At 38.1% G+C, this 26,119-nt stretch overlaps 1 protein-coding gene across 3 annotated transcripts in view; it reads right to left on the minus strand.

The window, feature by feature from the left end:
* The window catches only part of NR1H4 (nuclear receptor subfamily 1 group H member 4), a 61,167-nt gene extending 35,456 nt beyond the window's left edge, over window positions 1-25,711 (minus strand). For all 3 annotated transcript variants that reach the window (XM_058568832.1, XM_058568831.1, XM_058568830.1), the window contains exons 1-2: window positions 25,633-25,711; window positions 10,358-10,723 (exon numbers count right to left, since the gene is read on the minus strand). In XM_058568832.1, coding sequence (XP_058424815.1) covers window positions 10,358-10,723; window positions 25,633-25,711 — 445 coding nt within the window. The remainder of the gene's footprint in view (window positions 1-10,357; window positions 10,724-25,632) is intronic.
* Between the last annotated feature and the right edge of the window lie 408 nt (window positions 25,712-26,119).

The raw sequence follows: 26,119 nt of genomic DNA on the forward strand, positions 1-26,119 counted from the left end.
GCCATTATAAGGATAAATGAAATAAAGAGTCTATGGTGGGAATTGCCCAGCCCATAACAGAGAGTCATTACCTTCCCCAATTTGTTTGAGACGATAAATGTGCATTTTTCCAACAGTTTTAGGAATGGTAATGCGAAAGGATAATTTATCAAGTGATTCATGTGTGCTTTGTTCTTGCTCCTATTGTTTTTTTTCTGCTTTTCTTTCCCATCCCAAGAGGGTAGCCTTCTTTTTATGTTCACTCGCTAAGGCGAAAGCTGAAGTTGTTTGCCTCTAAATGAAGATAACTCTTGCATAGTTATCTAGGAAAACAAAAACCTTGCTTTTGTTTTCAACCCCTCATTGCAAGAGTTATATTGGATCATCTCAAAGGTGATGGAGGTGGAGGTCAATGCTTTAAAGTTGAGGGAAGCAGAGGCAGCTTAGCTGGAAAGAGGTTGGGGGATCTTCCCCAGAGCCTGGGAATAGGATGAGTCTCACAGATTCTGTGAGTCTTGGACCAGCACCCATAAAGAGCCTCCAGAGAGGAGATGGCTCTGAGATGAGGACAAAAAGATACTAATAACCACAACCTTGGAAACCCCGGAATAAGATATTCATGTGAAACTGTGGCTGACTTATTCACTCTCAAAGGACCAATTCAAAGTTGGACAAGGAGCATATCAACTGATAGCAAAATATTCCACATTGTGTAAGAATAGAATGCAATAAAAAATGCAAAATACAAGGAGCAAAAACACAAATGGTTATCAGTGGTTGCCTCAGGGGAGCAGGACTTGAGGTGGAGAGGGTTGGGGTAGGGGGCTTTCCCAATTACGTGCCCTTTTTACCATTTGACTTTTGAATCACGTCTATTCATTGCTTTGACAAAAATATTTATTTTTGAGAAAATAATTCATTTTTAAGTGATAAAGTTGTCTAAAGGAGTTGAAAGCAAAAATCCACTGACACCCTCTTGGGTGTCTGCTGGGAGGATGAGGGAAGGGGCAATGATGCTCTGCAGAAGCTTGGCCCTGTGTGTCTTTAAAAGCCATTTAAACTCCCAGGTAGGCAAACACCCAGGAGCTGGAGGCTTACCCCGACTAGAGTTTCTTTTAGTCACTATGTACATATTTACATATTGCTTCTATATTTAGTTTAAATGTTTTTACTAGTTTAAATCTAATTTTTATTGTCTTAGGTTTGTCTTGCATCATCGCTATATATTTATTTGAAATATCAATTTTTATCCATTGGAAATCATCTTTTTACCATTTATTTTTTCTGTATGTTCTTTTAGATATTATTTTATTGCTTTCATATTTTTTAATCTTTTTGTTTTTCTGTTTTCTGTTTTTGTCTATTTTAGCTCAGTTATGTAAACTTTGTTTACAAAAAATAAGTTTTCCTGCTTTGCTTTAAAATAGTGACTATAAGAGCAGGACTTTTGTCTGTTTTGTTCATACCTGCATCTCCTATGCTCAGAGTAGTGCCTGGCATATAGTTGGTACTTAATAATATTTGCTGAATAAAGAATTGAACTAATTAAAAACCGCAGGAGCTGGAGGCTTAATTAATTAATAAAAGAGAGATAGTTTTGAAAATAGTGTATGATCCAAATTATTCTTCTGGATGAGCAGAAGAATAACAATTATAAAATAATAAGAATTCACCCAAAAAATTACAATAGCTAATGCTTATTAAGCACTAAAGTGTACAGAGCTAGATGTTTTAAAAAAAAAAAGTCTCATTTTTTCTTCACAACAATCCAATGGTAATAGTAATAAGAGAGGACATTTATTGAGGGTTTACCATTGGCAAGTACTATTTTAGTTACTTTCCACACATCACCTTATCTAATTCTCCCAATATCCCCTGGATACCTACGTCAAAGTGTTGTCCTGAAGATTAAATGAGTTAGTACATGTAAAGCCCCCAGATAAAGCCAGCACATAATAATCACTTGATGTATGTTATCTATCTATCAATGTCATCATCATCACCATCATCATCATCTCACCCTCCTCCTCATCATCTTTATTATTATCTCCATTTTACAAGTGAGGAGTCTGAAGCCCAGAGGCATTAAGTAACTTGAAGCAGCTGGGAAGAGAATCAGCTGGGGTTGGAATCTAGATTGTTTGCCCTCAGAGTCCTACTCCTCCCATGATTTTTATAACACTTATTACAAAATGCTACCAAGGCAATGAAATACTTTAACCCCCACCCCTTGCATCACACTTTAAGATAATTTGACCTATAGAGTTCATTAGGATCATTTCTAAATTTTATAAGATCAGATCTCAAAGTCAAATGGGATTTCAGTAAGTTTGTGTGCAAGTCAGGGCACCTCAGCCCTGACCCATAAACAAAGGGCACGCTGAAAACACTCAATCTATTTTATACACCAGAATAGATTCAATAATGCTGGAATCTTTTCTAAGACTTCAGAACTAAGTCTAATGCTGGTTCACTATCTTATATAAAAATATGTTCAAAACGACAGTAGCGTCATTCGCTTGCTCATAAAACGCCTTTTAAGAATTCTCCATTCTCTCCCTGATAGTTGCAGACTCTCCTGGCATGAAGATGGATGTGACTGACGCTGACCTATTTGGAAATGCAACCATTTGAAATATCCAGTTAGATGCAGATCGGTTTTGTTAGTTGAGATTTGAGGTTTGAATCAAAATTCATTCAGACATTAGCACATTTCCATATGCTTACTGATAACTGAGGGGGAAAGAAAGCTCTCGATTTAATCTTGCACCAAGCAAATGGCAGTCATTGTCACTCTGCATTATGCTTGTGTTCTGCAGCTATGACTTTAAAAAAAAATCAAAATTTATCTCATTGATGCCATAAATGCCTACAACAAATAAAACATTCAGAAAAATTAAAATATTTCTGATGGAAACAGATATAGAGACCAACAAAGTCAAAAGTTTAACTACGATCTTTGTTTTGTTTTTAACGTTTAAAAAATGTTCTTGTGTGTGTGTGTGTTTAAAGTATCACATTTATGAGAGATCTGAAGTGAAGTCATATGGCAAGAGAGCTGCCAGAATCTTTACATATAAAAATCTAATTTAATCCTCATAAAGACCCTGTGAAATAGATATCATTCCTATTTTGCAGATTGGAGGCTCAGAGAAGTTAAATATTCCATCAACTAAAGATCAACTACCTAGATATCCTTTGCCCTTCCTCCTACTCTCTGTGTGCATCCTCTACTGTAAAGGCAGAAAACACAACCTTTGAACACAACCTTTCCCAGACTCCCTTGCAGCTAACATTGTGGATATGACTTAAGCTCTGCCAAACATATGCCCTTGTAAGACATTTGGAAAGTAGAAGTCAGGCAAGAGTTGTGCTTTTATTGCCTCTGTTGTTTCTGCTGGCAAGTTTTGACGTGGCAGCATCTAGGTTTCTAGTTGCTAGCTTCAAGGACGTTGAGAGGCAAGACACAGATCATTCATCGTTTATACGTGCAAGCCGTGGCTCTAGAGCAAGTGATTGCGGTGAAGGAAGCTTCCTGAGCCAACAGTTCTTATGTTAGCTTCCTGATTCTTCATCTTCTTCAGTAACAACTGTCCTGGCAGGCCAGTTCTGCAGTGTGGCTCCGAACATCCCCTTGGAGACTCAGCATAGAACCTGCTCCTCTGCCCTTCTAACTTCTCCTATTAATTCCTTTCTGCTTGAAATTTTGGTTTCTGTTCTATTTCACTGAACTCTGACTGATATATTAAGTAACTTGCTTACTCAGCCAGGAAATGCAGAGCCTAGATTCAATGCATGCCTGTTAAACCCCAAAGTGAAATTCGTTTTGCATGTGGTAAGTACAGATATCCAAGGGGTGTGGGGTGGGGGGACCAAGTTGGTTAACCTGCTAGGCCTCCCTGGCATGGGGCACTGGTTCTTTTGTTTGTACTCCATCCTATTCTGTGCACCTCCTCCCCATTCACTAAGCTAGGATGATTTTAGTTTGTTTTCTCAAGAGAACATATAAAAAGCACAAAAGAACTAATGACTGGCTTTTCAGTCACTAAAGTCGAAGCTCTAAAATCACAGACACTAATAAAATTCCCCCACGTTGGGAAAGGCAGACAATCAAAGAGGAAGTGAAAAGAGCTAAGACACGTTAAGTACCTGAGAAGGTCCTGAGCTCTGTCCCTCCCATGCCCATGCCCAGACTGAGTGCTGGGATGGGTGCATTAAAAGATTATAGAAACTCCATGTTGTTCAGGAATCCTAGAACAGAGGGATTCTTGCATCCTTTCTGGGGGAGAGCCTGGAAAGGTCCTCGGGGTTCCCTGCACCCAGCCTAGCATAGGAGCAAGTGAAATGGCTGTGGGTTTCTCTGGGCAGCCAGGCATTCCCGTGCAGACACTGCAACAGCATCAGGAACCCACCCACCTGAGCTGTAGGGAAGGAGGTGGGGCCAGACAAGAAGGAGGAGTGTGCTCAGGGCACAAGGATGGAGCCTCAAAGACCTTTCCCACTGGTGACTGAAGACCAGAGAGAACAACTCCCAGCAGATACCGGGGTGTGTTAACAGTACTGAGAACCGGAGCCCCACTCCCAGTGCCCAATCTCTCCACGATGCTATGTAATCCTGGAATTTAGACAAAACCCCAGAAACAAAAAATTTGAGGGGGGTGCAGTGAGTAGAACAATATGAATTGTATGAAATAAAGTTTCCACCTTTAAAACTGAATTAAATCCAATTATACAAAATAAGGTTACATCTCTTGCACACATGCCTGAGTATTGTCCTCTGTCAGTACATAGCTTCCAGTTAATTCTGATCCTGACTTTTAAGAGTCATTGGTCTAGAACAGGGGTCAGAAAACTACAGCTAGACCCATGGGCCAAATTTGCCTCACAGAGTGCTTTTTTATTTTCCTGCCTATTTTTGTAGGCTAAATAAAGCCACAGTTAAAAGAACTGAACAGACATTTCTCCAAAGAAGATATACAGATGGCTAACAGACACATGAAAAGATGTTCAAAATCACTAACTATCAGGGAAATGCAAATCAAAACTACAATGAGATATCACCTCATGCCCGTCAGAATGGCTATAATTAACAAGACAGGAAACAACAAGTGTTGGAGAGGATGTGGAGAGAAGAGAACTCTCATACACTGCTGGTGGGAGTGCCAACTGGTGCAGCCACTATGGAAAACAGTATGGAGATTCCTGAAAAAATCAAGGATAGAACTACCATATGATCCAGCTATTCCACTGTTGGGTATTTATCCAAAGAACTTGAAAACACCAATTTGTAAAGGTACATGCACCCCTGTGTTCATTGCAGCGTTATTCACAATAGCCAAGACTTGGAAGCAACCTAAGTGCCCATCAAGGAACGAATGGATAAAGAAGCTGTGGTATATATACACAATGGAATACTACTCAGCCATAAGAAACGATGAAATCCAGCCATTTGTGAGAACATGGATGGACATTGAGGGTATAATGCAAAGTGAAATAAGTCAGAGGGAGAAGGTCAAATACTGTATGATTTCCTGCATTAAGTAGTAGATAATAACAACAATAAACAAACACATAGGGACAGAGATTGGATTGGTGGTTACCAGAGGGGAAGGGGGGAGGGAGGAGGGTGAAAGGGATAATTCGGTACATGTGTGTGGTGATGGGTTGTAATTAGTATTTGGGTGGTGAACATGATGCAATCTATGCAGAAATAGAAGTATAATGATGTACACCTGAAATTTTTACAATGTTACTGCAATAAACAAAAAATTAAAAAAAAAAAAAAAAGCCACAGCTATGCCCCTTCTTTATGTGGCTACATTTGCAGAGCTGCCTAATTGCAACAAAGACCGCCTTGGTGCAAAACCTAAAATATTTACTATTTCTTTACAGGAAAAAATTGCCATCCCCTGCTGTAGAACATGGGCTCTGCCTGGCTCCATCTCATCTCCTCCCTTGCACTCTCGTCCTTTTAAAAATGTATCTACATCCAGATCCAGCTTTTCCTTCCTGAACTCTCTCGAGGATCAGTTCTCTTTTAACCACTTTTCTGTCCCCTTGTCTCCTGTAACCTGTACTTTCCTAGTAGCCTCCTGTCTCTGACTTCTATTTTATGTCCTTTATAGGCTTCTCTTCCCCTGCCTGCCTTTAGACTCGGTGTTTCTTAGGGTTATCCTCCCTCAACACACTGGTCTCACTCTATTCTCCCTGCCCTGCCCCGGGGATTCTTCTCAGGAGGACCAGCATTCACTATCGCGTCACGTGTAAGGTGAGAGAGCCCACGTTACTGACTTTAGGGGTTTATTTCCTTGGCTTGGACAATACCAATACCTTAACACCTAAATGGAGCACTTGATTTTTTCCCTTTGGCCACTGAATTAGTCAATATTAGTCTTGAACAAAGAGCTCAAAGAGTAGAATGATCACTTAGTGGACAGCAATAAAAGGCATCGTAGCCCAGTGGTTAATAATAGAGGCTCTGGGGTCAGATTTATAAGCTGTAGATTTGAAGGTCTACCCCTTATTAGCTGTGAAGCCTTGAGTAAGTTGATTAACCTCTTGTGCTTCGCTCTCTTCATCTATAAAATGGGAATAAGGTATGAGAATTAATGTTTACTACTGAAGTGTGGTAAATACATCACATAAGCTATTAGCACTGGCCTCTAAATCTCAGCTTCTTTTTGAAATGATATGCATATGCCTCACCTTTAACATAGGCACAGTAATATCTACTTTCCACAGTTGCTGTAAGGACCTGAGAAAATGTTTGTTATGCCTGCCATAAGAATTGGCACGTCATTGGCACTGAGATTTGTAAGTTCAAAAGTATTTATAATGAGATTTTTTCTTTTGAACTCGATTTTCGGAACAAACTATGCATGTTCTTTTCTATTTCTCTCCAAGCAGGAAACATGACTTAGATTAGACTGTGCCTTTCTAGTCTACATTTTTATCTATTGAAAATTTTCCTTTTGATGACCTCATAGAGAGCAGCATCCCTACCCTTGAGAATTTCATAATCACAATGCACAACCAAGCTGCTTGGCCAGATAAGTCCCCTCAGCTGCATTTATATGTGATTTATACCAGTAGTTCTCAAACTTTAGCAAGGAGGGCTTATTAAATCACAGATTCTTGGGCCCCATTCCCAGAAATTCTGATTCAGTAGGTCTGAGGCACAGCCTTTTGCATTTTGCACAACTTCCCAAGTGATGACGATCCTGCTGGCCCAAAGCCCGCACTTTGAGTAGCACTGGTCTACACAGACAAGCTGGAGAGACTTTTGGTAACTTGAGACAATATCAAATAGAATAAGTCTTGCCAAAGAACTGACAATGGGTTGGGTATCAACATTTATCAAGAGGAGCAGAAAATAGTTACGTGGCCTCTATACTCTGTGTTAATAGGTTCTAAGACCATAAAAATAACAATGATAGGCATTTATTGAGTTTTGACTATGTACCAGACTTTTTTCTAATTCCTTTACACATATTAAATTTATTTTTACATTTTTACTTTATGGATGTCTTTAAAAATTAATAATAGCTTTCTCTAGATCATCTCTGTGACCATCTTATACTGCCATTCAAACTAATCGCCCTCGATTTTTGTTTGTGTCATTAACAGCAAAAGCATGATTTATTTGTCAAGAGCTATGAGAAAATGGCAAAAGTAAACTTAACATGCGCGTGATGTACTCAGCTCAAAGATGCCTAAATGGAGTTCTAGATGAACCAAGGTTTGGATGAACCAATTGTTTGAACAGGGAAAAGCAGTGGGGAACTGAGGCCTCATATGATATGTGATATAGGCATACCAAACTCAAAAGAACCTGTGCTTCCGTAACGTATTGAGCAACAAAACCACGTAATCTAAACAGCCCATTATTTTATTGATTTTGTGGTTTTGTTTGTATTTAATTTTGTAAATTTGTTTTTGTTCTTTTGTTGTATAGAAATCTTTTGTTATATTAAAAAAATAGCATAAGGAATTTGATTAAAGCAATTTGAATCAACATTAGAGACACTCAAGCAATTTGAATCAACATTAGAGACTCCAAGAAAGCTCCCCACATTTAACTCAAGTTTGAGAAACTCTATATTTTAATAGTACTTCTAACTGAATAGTCTATCCATTGAGAATAGTTTTCAATAGGATGATTTTGCCCTCCAGAAGACATTGAGCAATGTCTTCAGACATTTTAGACTGTTGCAACTGGGGGGTTACTACTGGCATCTAGTGAATGGAAGCCAGGGATGCTGCTAAACATCCCACAATGCATAGAACACATGCCCCCACAACAGAATTATCTGGCCCAAAATGTCAATAGTGTTATTGTTCAGAAACCCTGGTATAACATTCTCTTTCACCAATTCATAACAATAGGAGGGGCAAGATGAACTAGAGATATTTTTTGACTTACAAAATTTACAAACTATGTTGGAAGACAAGACACGCAGACAGGAAATAATTAGAACATTATAAACTATGGTACTATAGATTCAGAAGATTTAAATAAGAACCTCAGAAGACAACTAATACATTCCCATACAATGCAGAAATTTTCTGTATGAGGATTCAAGCCTGTTCATCTAAACTCTTTTTGAATTCCTATAATAATGAGAGGTTCATTATCACCTGAGACAGGCACTCGATCTCATTGTCGGAAGACTTCTTGTTAGTGTTAGAAAATTACTTCTTGAATTAAGCCCCAAATATGCCATCCTATAAGTTTCCTTTTTTGGTCCTCATTTTGCCCTCCAGAGTAACAGACCCAGCCACTTTTTGACTAGAGCTACTACAAAGCTCTCCTTTTTCTATGCAGGTCAGTAGTTGGTTTCTCAAACCTACATGTAGAACTTTTATTTTTCTTTTAATCCAACTTTAATGCTGGTCATTTTGAAACAATTTTATTTTTCTAACCAAATAGCAAGTCCTTCCTGCTTTATTTCAACCCATATTTTAACTGCCACATAAGCAGATTTCCATCTCCATTACTCTGCCGACTCAAAAAAAAAAAAAAAAAGCCACCAAATATGGAGGTTGACGTGTAGTATTTACTTTTGACATTTGGATGTGGGTAAGAATTAAGTATTGTAAAAAATTTTGGATGAATTTTTACAAAGTAGAGTTACATATACTAAGCACCAGCAATGAACATGAATTTTCATTATGTCATTCAAAAAACATTTATTCCATATTTACCATGTACCAGGCACTGTGTTAGGTGCTATGGGGAGTAATACAGCTGAAGAAGACATAATCTATGCCTTCAAAGGATTGGTGAGTTCTTTTTACCTACCTATAATCTTGACTCTCCACAAAAAGGATAAGGATATTTTGAACGCCATAAATGAGACCTTTTAAATTTTCTTTATAGATCTATTTTAATTTTTAAATTCAGGGCATAAATACTATTTTATTTTCTAAAAATCTAATGAAATTGCACCACATTTTCAAACGGTGACTAGTATAGTTTTACACAATCTGATCATTTGAACTTTCAAAAGTTTGAAATGTCCTTGAGCCATTCTTATGTGACTGGGTCTTCTGTTTATTTTTATGGCAATCATTGGCACCTGGGAACCCCAATTTCTCACACCATCCAACAGATTCTGTTCAAAGGACAGTTCTTATTCAGCTTTCAATGTCCTAGAAGCTAACAGAGTGCCTAATGCATGCTAGGCATTTCATAAATATTTGTTGAATGAACAAATACAAAAATAAATAGATACTCCTATTAGTCTGCTCTGTTCCTTTCTCTGAAATTTTACAAACTTATTTTCTGTGCCCTCATGGGGAGAATAATCACATGGGATTTTATATTGAGTCATTTTCATGTTTCATGTGTTATATTTTACCCATTCTAAATGGATTGCAATTTCATTGATGCCCCCACAGCATTTCTCACAGATCTATGTTCCTGTGAAGTGAAATATTTGTTGAATATTATTACTGAATTTTTTCTTTCCCTCTGTTTTTCTTCCTCTGTCTCTTTCTCAATTAACTAATGTACATGAAAATGTATTTTAAAATATTTATTGAATAAAGTCTTATTCTCCTTGATATTACTTTTAAAAGAAATTAGTTCAGCAGTTTCTCTTTTTAAAAAACAAACAAACAAACAAAACCCACAATCATAAATACACACGAGGTTGTGAATAGGAAAAAGTTTACTTTCCAAACTAAATACTCTAACAGGCTTCTCCTAGAGATCTATGACATCTCAAGGAAGGTGAGGAGTTACAAAGAGGCAGAAGCAGAGGAGGAGAAAGTGGGAAGTTATCTCGGAAAATGGAAGAATCCACTGTAAAGGATTTCAACAACCAATATGCTAAAACTGTAACAAGGAGAAAATTGCCAACCAAAAGATGCTTACCTTTGCACCCCTCACAGGTCAGTGCATTATAATGATATCCAGATGCTCTGTCTCCACAAACAACACACAGCTCATCCCCTTTTATTCTCCCTGCTGACGCACCCAGCCGGGCCTTCTTTGTTACAGGAATCTCTGCTACCTCAGTCTCTCCCTGGTAGAGAGACTCAGCTGGCATTCGCCTGAGTTCATATATTCCAGGAGAGTACCACTCTTCAGGCTGCTGGGGGTAGAAGCCCAAGTTGGAATAATAGGATGATGAGGAAATCTGTGGTTGAACTTGGGGAAACTGAACATTGTTGTATTGTAAGTATGGTTCCACTTCTAGATTCTGCCCCAGAGGACCTGCCACTTGTTCTGTTAGGACACCTGAACAAAAGTGACAACAAAACTGGAATTAACGTCATCATTCTATAAATTAGAGAGGCAGTTTATCACATGGTTAGGAGTGTGAGATTTAAGAAAAGACTGAAATAATTTACTATGTAAAAATTAACAACATTTTTACAGCAAAAAAAATAAACGATGTAAAGGATTAGATGACTAAATTAAAAGCTCAGAAAAATATCTGCAACAAAGAGAACAGACCAAATACTCATATCATTAATCTGTGAAGAGCTCTTGCAAACCAATAAGAAAACATTCAACATTGAAAAAATGAAAGCAAATAGGAATGTTAAAAAAGAAAAGCAAAAAAGAGTGTTAAAAAACACAGAAAACATTCAATATGCCATGGAAAAAAGGATAGAGGACATGAATGGACAGTTTTTAGAAATACTAACAAGTGTTTTATAAACATACAAAAATGTGCTTACCCTCACCAATAATTAATTTTAAATCGAAACTGTAATAGAAAATATCACAGTTTTCATCCTCAAATGTATCAAGCTTAAAAAAGTTTGACAATACACACTATTGGGAAAGCAAACATTCTCAGAGGGGAATTTCTCAATATCTTTCAACATTTAAAACTCAAATACTCTTTTAACCCAGCAACTCCACTGCTAGAAAATTTATTTTAAGGATATGCTCATATCTGTATGAAAAAATGTGTAAAGATGTGTTTGTGTAAAGATGTTCATTTGCAGCAACATTTGTTAAGAACCATAAACTGGAAACAATTTAAATATTAATAAATAGGAGTCTGGTTAAATAAATTATATTACGCCCATACACTGAAATACTATGTAGATGTGAAACAATGGTTTAGATCTATATGTGCCAATATGGAAAAGTTTCTACGATATGGTGCTATTTGAAAAAATTAAGCTATATTATAATGAGTATATTTATGTTAGTATTTAAAAACTATATCCACATGATGTGTGTGTGTGTGTATGCGAGGGAAATTTCTGCACAATACAAAAGAAACTGGATGATGGTGACTGTGGGAAGTGAAATTGTTGCATTGTTTTCTGGGGTGGGAGATTGCACAATCTTTCTACTGATCGTAATTTTTGCCATGTATATTCATTAGTCTAATCATTATGAAACAAAAGGAGGAGTTTTAAAAAAAAAAGAATGCAGTGCCTGGAATTGTCTACCCTGGTTCAAATCTCAGCTCTATTACTTATTATCTGTGTGCATGGTGGCTATTTACTTAAGATCTTTAAGTCAAACAGCAATATTTTCCATGGTGAAATGTATGAATATTCATACTAAGAGGAATAAATAAAGGCCATAAATATCCTCACATCCACTCATGTCAAGTTTTGCCACCAAAGAAGTTTGTGCCAAACTTTGGAAAAAATGTTGAATTTTCAGAGTTTTTGAAATTTAGAATTGTCAGTTAGCGATTGTGGATCTATGTATCTATACATGTAGAATCCTCTTTGCAATGCTGAAAAGATGGTTGATGCTACTATTATTATACTATTATTATTAAAAAACTTTATTATAGGGTCCTTCTTAGTGTCGGGCACTTGTGTATTCTCACTTCTTTCTCACAAAATCTTATGAGATGGGTACCATTACTATCCCACTTACAAATGAGTAGCCTGAGGCACAGAGAAGTCAGGCAACTTTACTCCTACCCACCTCAGTAGGTGAGTTTTGAACTCGGGGGTCTGACTTCAAAGCCCATGTGCAAAATCACTTCTCTCTGGGATAATTTCAGATGTGTGATGCTTTAAAGCATGATAGTTAACAGCCTTTCTCTTCCTCCCTCTGTGCTTGAGTTCATTAGTCCCTTTAACGCCTCTGCATGCAGGTAACCTATAATGAGGCCTACAAGGCTCTGCATGATCCTACCCTTTCTTTCTTTTCCAGAATTTTCCATGTTCCGACATCTCTATTCCTTGAATGTGCCTTGCTGCTTCCAGACTCAGGACCTTTCCCACATGCTGCTTCCTGAGCCTGGAACCTTCCTCAACACAGCTGTGCCCTCTGAGAGTTTCACCTCACTATTCTCCAATTATCTCTAAATTTCCTTTAAGTGTAACTTCTCTTGGGAAGTCTTCCCTGACTGTAAGTCCCTGGGCATCCTGGCTCTGAATCTAGTCATGCAGTATTTACCTATCCTGTCTGGGCCTCCCTTTGCTCATCTTTCAAGAGAAAACTCCGTGCTGGATGATCGTACAGCTTTTCATATCTAAAATTTCTATATGACTAAGTCTTTGAGCATTAGAATTCAGGGCTTTTCTACAAAGGCAAAGTAGAGTACATGCATATTAAATGTTTATTGAAAAGAATGCTTCTGCATTGACCCAGGAAATGATTGACAGAATACAAAGTATACAATATCTGTGCAAATATCAATTTCCTCTGTTTCATGCCTGACTTATCCATATAAAATCAGCACTGAGTCAGAATATCTGACAGACAAAAAGTTTTGGCAATGGTATTTTGTATTATAACCAGAAAATGGAAGAATATTAAAATATGGAGTTATTACAGAAAAAAGAGAAGATAAAATATAAGCAAAATCCTGATTTATTTAATAACTAAATATCACTAAAATTTCTAGAGTGAACAGAATTGTAAAGAACTAAAAAGCATTAAAAGCATTAGTTTCACTTACACTTATACCCAGATTTTATCCTCCAACTCATCTTACTCCCACTCAACTCCCCATCCCCACCCCCAGCCCCAGTTTCTCTCTGCCTACAGATCCAGTAAGGTCAAGCAACTTGCCTGAGGTCAAATAATCAATTAATGATAGAATCTGGATTCTATAGAATCCAAGAATATGTGTAATTTTTTTCTCCTCACATGACAATTCCAACATCTCTGAGCACTATTTCAACAAAACAAATCTTTTAATAATCAAGAGACACAATGGGGTCCCAAATCCAGTCAGATTATGGTATCAATATTATATCAGTCTCTGGAATCATCTCAATTAAAATGGAAAGATTTCACAAAGGCATCGATTCTATTACATGAAAACAACAAAACGTGGTAAGAATATAAGATCAGTACACCGTATTATTAAATAGTGCCTCTATTCCCAAAGCACATCCACTTCTAGTGTTTTACAGTGTCTCCACCAAATATCCACAGAGTAGAGACAATAAATATACAGGTAATTTACAATCAAAAAACCAGCATGGCCAACATATTTCAAAATGGTGGAACTAGAACGACTTCCACAGTGAATTGACTGTGAGACCTTGAACGAATGCCTAACATTTTTTGTTTCAATTTCTTCTGTAAAATGGGCCTATTAACACCCAGCCTTCCTATCTCATAAGGTAGTTCTGAGCATGAAATAGAGTTGTTGAGAAAAGTTTTAATAAGTTGAGTGCCATAAAAAGACATGTTTCTTTCCTAAAGAACCTAGCAAAATCCTGATCCTAATGATAGGTAATTAGTAATTATGAATACCTATCAATCTGTTTTGATGACATAAGTTATAGAATAGTTCTTTCACTTATAAATAAATATTGAACACTTACTATTTTCCAGACACTGTGCTGGGCTCTGAGGATACAACAGTGAACAAGACAGACAGAAAACAGATAGAAAAGCCCCAGCCTTTCTCTTGTTTGTGTGTGTGTTGAGGAGGGGAGGGATATGTCAAGGGCTAGGATAAAACCAGGTAAACAAATACAGAATTTTCTGATAGAGCATAAGATGTAAAGGGGGCAGAAGTAAGTCAACGTTAGAGTGTGCTTTCTGAAAGGGTAAATTTACTTCTACTTCAATTTTCCCAATGAAGGGAAAATATGTATATATACTAAAATTTGAACTTAATGGTGCTTTCTGGGTATCAGTCTATCAAGGAGTGGGAGAATCTGGATTCCTTTATGACAATTCTCCATTAGAGTTTAGAAAAGAGTTCTTAAATGGGAACACTTGAATGGACTCTGGGGGAGTCTGAGACCCCCTGCAAAGGAAAGCAAAATTCTTCTGGGTAGAGAGTCTCCAGTATTTAATAGTTTTTCTAAAGGAATACCATCTAAGGGAACTTTCTGAGATGATGGAAGTGTTCTATACCTACCAATATGGTGGCCACTAACCACATGGAATATTGAGCATTTGTAATATGGCTAGTGATCATGAAGAAATGAATTTTTCATTTTATTTCATTTTAAATAATTAAAAGTTAAAATTAGATAGCTATGTGGCTAATGACTACCATAATAGACAGCGCAGCTCTAAGGAGTTTGGTGATCAGAAGCACTGTGTACCTAAATGGGAGACTCAGGTTCATGTAATAAGGATGGCACTTTCCCATAATCTCATCAGTGAGTTTCTGAGGAGCCTAATAAAGGGCCCAGTTTATATCCAGTTTTTCATCCCTGGCACAATTGCTGACCATAGTAAATGTTTCATGAATGTTTGTTGAAATGTTTCATGAACAGAGAAGTTGCCTTCTCTGCCTTGCTTTATTTCCTAGTCCATGGTTTCTTAACTAGACGATATGGCTTCATTTCGGGAGTTGTTTGCTCTTCCTGGCGCCAGGCCTTTGTGATGTTGGTGCCTCTCCCCAGCTTGTCAGCTGATCCCCTCCTCTGTGAGGCCTGTCACAGCTCATCTAGGTAGAATTAATCTCTCCTACCCTCTGTACACACCTCTACTGCAGCACTTAGAAGCATGTACTGTCGTTTTTGTTTGTTTACAGGCTTATCTTCCACACTGAAGTTAGGTGGTATGACATAATGGTTGCGAGGGCCCTACTGCGTGGACAAATCTGGATTCAGTTCATCCACGATGTGCTAGATGTATGAACTTGGGAAAGACATTGAATTTCTTTATGCTTCTGTTCCTTCCTCCATAAAACTGGAATAATACAGTATCTAGGTGAGAGGTTGTAGTAAAGATAAACTAAGACAAAGAACATAGACTGTATAGTACCTGGCACAGCATAAACATTCAATACATTTTTGTTATTGTTATGGTTAGTCTGTGAACTCTTTGGGTAATATATTATATTTCCTTTTACTTTCATTCCTGGCACTTACACAAAGCCTGACACAGTATAAACGTTTAATAAATGTTTGTTATACTGACATGATGGAAAATTTGCTTCCGCAGCCTTCCAACTAATTTCCATTAAATACAGTGCCAGTCTCTTTTAAATATCACATTTAAACAAAATAGCATGCTGCCAAGTCTACGATCAAAAATATATTCAAAATTGTAATTGTTGTAAAAATGATTGGTTTCTCTCTTAGCTGGAAATTTAAAAGGTAAGATTCTGTTTTGAGAGAAATATTAAAAAAGACAATATTACATTATACTGTCTATGTTTTAATTACAATCTATGTTTTACTTCAGAGAAAACAAATAGCCCAGGCCTAAAGCTGAACTCTTTACTCATCTGGTTTTCCATAGACTATTGGGAAAAATCTGTGAAACTAGTTCAGCAAATTAGTGTTTCTCAATTTCTTTTTATTTTTCTCACCTCAATCCATAATTTAAAATACATTTTATATCATGACCCCTGTATACAATTATACATATGTATAAGTAGTATAACAAAATTTCTATGAAATAACACTTATCCTTACTTCTTGAGGTGCACCCTGACATTTCTATTCTATTCTATTTTTTAATGCTGGTCACAAGCCACAAAATAGATTTCGTGACCCACTGGGATCTCAGATTTGCCATTTTTAAAACATTGCATTTAATAATGTACTTTACAATGTTTTTTCAAGTGCCCACAGGCATTAATGTTAGAACTGCCTAGTGTTTAACTTGAAAGAATGGTGCTGATTTTACGTAATATTCAATGCAGAATTTTAGGGAAAACCTACTTAGATTTAATCTCGATGAGATACTCCCCTGCCTAGAACCCTATAAAAATTACCCCACCCTAGTCTTCTGGTTCTGACTGAGCCATCTTTGACTGAGATCTGTTGTCTCAAACAAAAGTCCCCCGCATTTCCTCAGTCCAGTTGCAGAAGCTTGACAAAGAGCACCTGTGAGAGTGTCCTACCTTTAGTGGGCTTCACGCTCATCATTTCCAAGACAAATCCTGACGATGCGCGGCTGTGTCAAGGACTAATTTGAATTGGATTTTCTAACTCCTGAACCCGCATTACCATTCTCAGTTTACTCACAGCAACTGAAAATGAGACTGGGTAAGGAGTGACAGAGGCCAGAGGTTGTGTGGCTTACTGATTAACTTCATTACGGAGCAGAATATTTGTAAATGTTTATGAGAAAAGTCCCCGATGTCAAATTGCCTAGTAAGCTGGAAACCAGTCTCTTAGATAAACATTTTTGGGGAGTACTTTCCAATTTAAGAACTTTTAAGGGGTAGATTTCTGTTCAGTGGCTCTAAAAGTAGATTTAGGGGTCAAGTGCCATGTTGTGGGTCTTGATTTTGCTCCTATCAAAGGGCTTCAGAATGGTCTAATTTTGTAATGTCAGGAAGCATTAACGCATAATGCTTAACAGTGTGTGGCCAATTGATCTGGGCTTCTATGCAATGTTATGGGCCGAATCGTGTCCCCCTAAAATTAGTATGTTGAATCTCTAACCCCCAGTACCTCAGCATGTGACATTATTTGGAGACAGGGTCTTTATAGAGGTAATCAAGTTAAAATGAGATCATTAGGTTGGTTCCTAATCCCATTTGACTGGTGTCCTTATACAAATGGGAAATTTGCTCACAGAGACAGACATACATAGAGAGAAGACAACGTGAAGAGCCACAGCAAAAAGACAGTCATCTATAAGCCCAGGAGAGAGGCCAGGAAGAGATCCTTCCCTCACAGCCTTCAGAAGAAACCAACCCTGCCAACACCTTGATTTTGGACTTCTAGCCTCCAGAACAGTGAGACAATGCATTTCTGTTGTTTAAGCCACCCAGTCTGTGGTACTTCATTACTGCAGCCTTAGCAAACTAATACATCCAGGCCCCCTTGGCACTCACTAGCTCTGTGGACCATGGACAAATTCCTGAACCATTTTCTGCCCAATTTCCTCACCAATAAAATGGGACTGAGAATCACACAACTTCACAGAGTTATTATGAGGATTGAATAAAACAATATTTATAAAGTGCTTAGCACAGTGGGCAGCTACCCACCATCATTATATTCATATTATGAGTATTCAGTTTTGGACTCATATTGTAGGGTGGCTTATTGAGTAGGAATAATTTCTGCAGCATAATTTGGATATCAGGCTTGTGACTGTTGGTTATTTTTTAAAATAGAGGGCTTTAGAATAGGACTCAGTAGGTCCAGGGTTGAGCTCAGGCATAATGCAACCAGACACACTGTATAACCTTAGGCCATCTCTCAGCCTCCATGGGCCTCATTTGTCTACATCAACAGATGGTAAAACATAGATAATAATTCCTGCCCTACTTCCCTCATAGACCTGTGGTCAAGATAAAATGACATAATAAATATGAAAGCAGTTTTAAAAGGCAAAAGTGATCTATATAAACGAAATAATCATTACTAAGACATTTCTACAGCATTTACAAGTTTACTTAGTGGTTCCCCACGCATTATCTCATTTGATCCTTACTTGCCCCCGTTGAGGAAGGTATTATTTACAATGCCCACTATCTTCTACCCTGTTTTACAGACTCAGAAATGCTACTCAGTGAGATTAAGTGATTTGTCTAAAGTCACTCAGTTATTAAGGGATAAAGCTAGGACTCTACCTAAGGTCTTCTGACTCAAAACCCTGTGGTTGAAAAACTAAAGCACTCTTGCCCTAATGCCAAGAAAAGGTAAAGGGTGATGCCCCATGGGTGTATTTCAATTTGGATTGCTCAATCAAGGGTTACCATTTGCAAAGCTGTTCTCAATCCTCAGTTTACTTCTGACCTCATTCTCCTCTCCTCAAGGGAGGAGAGGAGAGGGATAACTCAAGAGCTATCACTGCCTTGAGAGGATCTCAGGCAGAAGAGCTGCCCAAAAGATGTGAACCAGGACAAACTATCTCTGTGTTTTATATTTCAAGGATTCTCTACTGAGTTTTTCATTGGTCAAACAAATGGGCCTGTCTGTTGCCCTCAGAAACTTCTATACTAAAAGGGAAATGAGCAGGATAGTTTAGCTGATCCAAGAAACCCTTGTTGCTGAGTGAAATTCACACAGAATGTTCTCATAATAAGACTGACTGAATCCCTTTGCTTCTCTCTCAGTGATGACCAACTACCTCATGTTATTTTTTTTAATAAAAATACATTTTTTTCCTTGTAGGCCTGTACTGTCTGAAACAATAGCCACTAGCCATATATGGCTATTTAAGTTTACATTCATTTAAATTAAATAAAATTAGAATCAGTTCCTCAGTTACACTAGTTACATTTTAAGTGTTCAATAGCCACATACGGATAGTGGCTACTATATTGGACAAAGTGGATCTAGAACATTTTCATCATCATAGAAAGTTCTATTGGACAGCTCTGTTGTAGGTGGTACTTGGGAGTAATGTTAATGATATTCCAATCATGACAAGTAGAGACATCAACTATGAAGCCATGAAAAAAAAGAAGTCCCAGAGCAAACGTTGGCAATGCTTTTCGGAGAACTATCCTCGAGACAAGACTTGACCAACAGACTCTGATTGATACAACCTCATTGGAAAGCCTTTCTCCACTGAGAAGGTAAATAAGAGTGTTCTCTTAGCCTGGATCCTTAATCATTCAATTCTGATTCCTTGTCCCAATTATATTTTGGTTGCCTACTTATATCTATGGAACTTTAAGCAGATTATTTAACACCGTTAAATCTCCATTTTCTCACCAGTAAAATGGGGACTAATAATGGCATCTACCTTATTGGGGTGTTATGAAAATTAATATTAGTGGCAAATAGTTATAGAGTATTTATGACGGGCCAGGCATTCTTCTGAGAACTTTATTTAAAAAGGCAAGTAACTTGCCCAAAGTCAAGGAATTTGCCTAAGACCACATACCAGTAAATGGCAGAGACGGGATTGAACACAGGAAGTCTGCCAGCAAATCTAAAATATATTTAGCACGATGCCTGACGTGTAGAAAGCACTCAAGAAATGGTAGCTGTTATTATTACCACAATTCTTTTTATTGCTATAAATGTATAAATTTGCAATATAATTTTTATAGTCAACCTTTCTCAGCTTGGTTATTCTGAGTGTCCCTGACATCTGTTTCTTAGCCTGTAAGGTTGAGAGTCAGGCCTTTGTCAGCAATGGATTTGCCAATTTCTCTATAATTCTTCTCATTGCATGCCTTTTCCAAACCACGCATGCCGTATCTAAAAGAAGCAGTAATCTACTTTATAATAAGGAATTCCTTATTATAAAATATCTTTCAATACTTCTTTTCCCTCTCCCATTTCTTTTTTTTTTGCAAGGAAGATCAACCCTGAGCTAACATCCATACCAATCCTCCTCTTTTTGCTGAGGAAGACTGGCCCTGGGCTAACATCTGCGCCCATCTTCCTCCACTTTATATGGGACGCCACAGCATGGCCTGACAAGCGGAGCATCAGTGCATGCCCGGGATCTGAACCCAGGCCCCAGCAGCGGAGTGTGCACACTTGACCACTACGCCATGGGGCCAGCCTAACTTCTCCTATTTTTTAACTCCATTAACAAGAGTACCAGATCTGAGATTCCCGGGAGAGCAAAAACCAAAGTCATAGTCAATTAATAAAAATCTTAGAGGTTGCTTCAATCTGTAGAAGAGATGTGGGTAAGAAACAGTAGTGACAAAATATTTAAATTATGCTGAAACAAAGCCTCGTTTTGTCTGAGCCAATGGTATCTTTCTGTCTTCTGGAAACTTTCAGCTTTGATTCACCCATAGATTCAGAGCTACATTCACTTGAATTAAACTCAGTGAGATGGAAAAATATGTGAAATCAATGTAGAAATACTCCACAAAACTGCATCTAAAGATTTTAATTGTATTTTAAAACATCTGGCTGATTTGGTAACTTCTGAAAGACTCTTTTAATTTAAGCAAAAGACATCAGCAAGAACCAGATTCCAAAGTGAGTATCTTCTAATAAAAATAAAGCTACCCAGAGAAAATAGGTACAAAGAGCTGAGAGAAGCATAAAGTAACAAGAAATAGCTAAAGGAAATGGAATCAAAGTGAGTAGGGTTATACGGGGTATGCCTCCTGCCACTTGCTGGGCCTCATTCAGAATGGGGCTTTGGAAAGACTATTAAATACAATAATAAAAATAATATAAAAATGTGGATTCCATAGCTATTGTTAGCAACACTGTAATGCCAAGATGAGACAGAACATGTGTTTCTTTCTTTAGGGCACCCAGAAATTTATTTCCATACTGTTGGTTTTTGTTGGCTCCTTGAAAATTCTTTGCACTCCACAATGTTAAGATAAACATTAACTTCCTCCCTTTAATGAGTAGAGTGGTGTTTATCATTTCAACAATTTAAATAATAACAACCACATTTCAAACCCTGGATTAATTATACTGTTTTATGATGCCTTGAAGTTTACAGAACACTTTCCCACACAGCCATTCAATCCTCCCAACAAGCTGTGAAGTGAGCGTCATTACTATCCCCATTTTATAGGGAAGAAAACTGAAGTTCAGAGAATCTCAATTGCCTCTGAGACTTTCATTCTTTCAATTTAATTCTTATTTCCACTCACATTCAGTGAACTTTTCCCAGTATCGTGGAGCTAAGCGAACCAGGACTCACTGGGAACACTCAGTATGGGAGCAATAAGCACCTTTTCTTGCTTATTCTGTGCTATTATTAGAATGCTTTTCTATTGACTTACTTTTAAAATTCTGTGATTTTTTGAGTTCTTAAACCACAACTTGCTAAAAGAATACACAGATTTTCACTAACATGCCACCACCTACCCTATTCACTATGTCAAACAGTGGGAAGCTATGGACTTTGCCATTATTACCTTTTATTATGCACTAATTGCATAAAGACCCTGCCTTCTTCATTCATCAGAGAAACTTTTCTTAAGCCACTAAATTAATCTTTGACCAAGTTTCCTGGCTTACAGGAAATCCCAAAGGAAAGGAGACTTATCTCTGTTAGGTCACTATGTCCTTCCATTCCTCATGCTATGTGTGGATTGAGTTACTGATGAGCTAGATTCCCATCTGAATTTGTCAGGGATGTGTGACACCAGAAGAAATTAAAGAACGTCACAGAGGTGATGCCAGCCCCATCTCTATAATTCCATTTTGTCCTAACTTCTTTCCTTCTTTTTTACTAGGACCAGCTTGAGAAAATAGCTACAGAACAAATCTTAGCCTTCCTTTGAGTATTTGGATTGATTTTGGGGGGAAATTACATTTATACTGTGTGGCAGATCTCCCTGGTGATGGTCACGTCCTTGGGCCCACCTCTCAATTCAGCTGTAGCTGTAGCAAATGATCATCTCAACCTCATGTTGACAGCCTGTCATTTCAAGAGCATGCTGCCCATCTTTTTGCTTTCTACCTAGAAATTCTCCAATACCACAGGAGACCACTTGGCCTGATTCCACTGGGAGTAGCAAAAGCACAGCCCAGAAGTGCAGGGGAGTTAATGCCCCATGGGGCAACCCTCAACTAATGGGAATCAGAGGCCAGTTATTAACTGACCCAGTACATGGTGCCTCAGTGGACAATTCTCTATGCTACTCCCACTGGGATCAAGCTTCCTTTGGCCACAGCAGAGATCTTCATAACTCACCTCATGTTGGTTTTCCCTCTTTCCCTGTCTCATCACCCCAATCCTTCACTTCTGCTCCTTGGGATCACCTCTAACATGAACTGCCTGCACACAAGTCCTTGCTTCAGGCTCAGGGTAACCATTTATATGGGTGGAGATGCTTCCCCTTCACCTTAAGCTAAGCTTTGGAGAGTGAGGTGTCCAGAGCCCTCTCTAGAAGAAGCTGAAAGTCCTCACTTAACAGGTAATTAGTGTCTCCAAGCCCATTAGAGAGTGTGCGTTATTATTTATTGATTAAGCTTCACGTCACCTTCTCAACGTCTTAAAGTTGAGATCTAATGATGGCCTTTAGAGTAACCTGCAAGGGGGGGACCATGCCCAGGGCCACCTTAAAAGTCGTATCATGTGCCAGGTGAGTACCACTGAGTCCAAGTCACCACTTCCTGACACGACAACTGTAACAATTTGTGGACTCAAATGTTAAAACTAGACAGGCATCCTAGAATTCCCAGTCTAAGAATCTCCTTTTATCAATGCTGGTTAATGAAAATGCAGAGTCCACAGCCAGTTCACTAGACTCTTTTGACGGCCCTAAACAAAAATGAGAAGACAAGGCCCTTCCAAGTCCATTCTAGACTCTAGGCCTTTGCATTTGCTATTTCCTCTGCCTACAATGTTCTCCTTGGCTTCTTGTCTTTTGGTCTCAGCTCAATTATGAACTCCTCAGAGGCCTTCCCTGACCAGACCAGTCAGAGCAGCCCCACCCCTGTCAGTTACTATGACATCACCCCGTTTGTTTTTTTCATAGCACTTTCCACTATGTGATACTGTTCTGTTTATTTATTTGCATATTTCTTTGAGTCTACCCTCCATAAGGATCTTGCCTGACTTATTCTCTGTTTTATTCCAAGACCCAGCATATAGTCAGTGTTCAACATTTGGGTGGAAGAAATGATAGCTATCCATACGCTATACTATAAACCTCACTTGCCCTTCTTGTAACAACATGACTGCTGTTTTTGATTACTCAGTTAGACTATTGGAAAAGAGTCCAGCTCTCCGGCTAGTTGAGCCCATGAGTTAACACTTCTGAATCTCTGGCATATCTCTAAATCCAGGAGTGGTGAGTTAGGTATGTGGGTTACCCATCCGTGGGCCACAGTCTTTTCGCTGGTGCTCTGCACCTTAAGCTCAGGATGAGAGGTCCATAGAATCCATCAGTGTCATCAGGACACAAAAGAAGATGGGAAGGAGGAATAAAGGAATCAAATGCTCTTCATCCTCCCGTTTGGCATACCTTTAGCTCAGGTATGTTGAGTGGCGTGAGACTGAGGCCCTGAGGGAAAGAGATGTGGAAAAAATGCTTAGACCTGGCCCTAGAACTTAACAGCGAAAAGGGAAAGGAGTCCCAATGGTCACACATGGTTCAGATTAGTTTACTAGGAGAGGGGACCAGAAGAAGATTTGAGGAGACTGCTCCAACCGGGAATAACAGCTGTGCATTGCAGCTCATGCATCTTGTACTATATAGTCTCAGAAACCTTAAATGAAGTGTTGAGAAACTGGATAAGAATGTGGTCCAGCAAAGGAGAGATGAGGGAAAAGCAACACTGAAAGCAGGAGTCACAGTGCTTCCTTAGCAATCATTTTCAGATGTCTCTAACTTGACAGCCCCCTCACAACTTTTTCTCTATTACTCACATCTTTTCCACCTCATGGCTGCTGAGATCAGCCTTCAACCTGATGTACTTGCTTGGAGATCTTAATATGCAATCATAAAATTTCAGAGCAGAAAATGGAGTTTTTATGAGAAAAAATAATCTTAAGTGGAATTTTCCTTAGTTTATGATATGCACCTACGGTCCTACTTATCCTGCGTGTTCTGATTCGTAGAGCAAAAATTAGAAAGATGTTTATATGCTGATTATATTAAGGACCCATAAAAGAGTAGGCCAGAAGTAAATGGTCAAGTGTCTGGACATGGAGGTAGACATCCCACTGCCCTTGACTGCATCCACAGGATGAAGAAAAGTCAACTGGAAGAAATAAGATCCAGCAAGTATGTCCAAGAAGTGGCATTTCATAAATAATTACTGCTGCCTTTGGTCTCTCTGAGAGTTACTGACAAACATCTCTTTTTCCCCTAAATTTTGTTTCTCCTTCTCTTCTATTATTTATTAATTGATTCTTATTTATCAAATGCATACTAGGATTAATAAAATATGTTCTCTTTCCTTAAATGCTCTTATACTGTATGGGGGCAGGTAGACATGTAAATAGGCATGTAATACAAATAATGACTTCCTGGAAATGACCTGATAAACCATTCTCACTAAGATGCTAATGACTGGTAGGTAATAGCCTAAGCTATTAATTAATGTCTCCAGGGATGCCTGCAACCAAATAGGGGATCATGCCTTAACACATTGAATTTTGTGGAATTTCAAGTGTTTGTATTCTCACTTGATATCATACTCTCCCATGGTCTATATTAGTACAGTGAAAAACTGGGAGCATCCAAGCCTCCCAGCAGGGCCATTAGGCAGAAGGGAATTATTTTAAGAGTGGCAGAAATCCTCCCTGCCCCACCCAAAATATTGCCCTGCTGACTCTTTGCTGATTTCCTAAATTGAAACTGTTGATAGCGAGATTTTTTTGTAAATGTATAAAGTGGAGCAATATATCATTTTATGGTATCATCTAGTTACAGATCTACTGAAAACAATCTAGTACAATTTGTCCTCAACCGAGCTTAAGTGACTAATTCTGACACAGTGCCATATGTCCCGCAGCACTGAAAGAATGGTGGAAAGGAGACCTACTGCAGAGCTGTGACTTAAGTAAACTTAGCCTTTAGTAGGTATAATATTAAACCATAAGAATCATGATTTCATGCTTTAGTGCATGCTACAATAATATGAGAATTAGCCCTACAGCAGGAACCCTTTTCTACTCTCAGCTCTGTTAATTATCTAGCCTCATGGCCTTGGACAAGTCACAAAGCTCTCTGAGTCTTGCAGTCCTCATCTATAAAAAAGAAGACCATTAGGTTCAATGAATCCAAGGTCCAACCTACCTCTAATCTTGCATAGTAGCTAACGTTTATTGAGTACTTAGAAGGAATAAGAACATTTTCTGGACTGATCATCTAGAATTTTTTCTCATGTATTTCCAAATTACAGTTTGTTTTTACTTATGTTCAAATGAACTTGGCAACTTACCAAATAAATTGTCAGAAAGAGAAAATTCATCCGTGGCAGGTAAGTGGGAGTGTTCAATGAGATTCATTTTTGATCCCATTCAAACTCTTCTATTTGAGAATGCACCTTTGTGATAGTGGTCTTCAAAAAAAACACCTTGAAAGGCAAATAAATAAATAGAGAATTTGGGATAGGAGGGGAATGGTTAAGAGAGAGAGAGGGAGGGAGGGAGAGAGAAAATTAATTTACAAAGTGTAAATGGTTCCCTTTGTAGACATTTTGCCATAGGCTTTCTGTATGTATCTGGTCTCAGCATTCACCATTTTTACATCTCCTTTGGACTACAAATGTCCAGATATGTGCTTTCATAAAAGATATTCTCTAATTTATCTGGGAAAACATCACACGTTTTCATTAAAGTTTCAGCACTTAGGAGATTTGGGCAAGACATGATGACATTTTGGTTATGTCTTCATTTCTCTTACATATAGAAAAAACAGAAACAAAT

This window comes from Diceros bicornis, chromosome 25, assembly GCF_020826845.1.
Source record: "Diceros bicornis minor isolate mBicDic1 chromosome 25, mDicBic1.mat.cur, whole genome shotgun sequence".
Classification (NCBI taxonomy): Eukaryota; Metazoa; Chordata; class Mammalia; order Perissodactyla; family Rhinocerotidae; genus Diceros; species Diceros bicornis.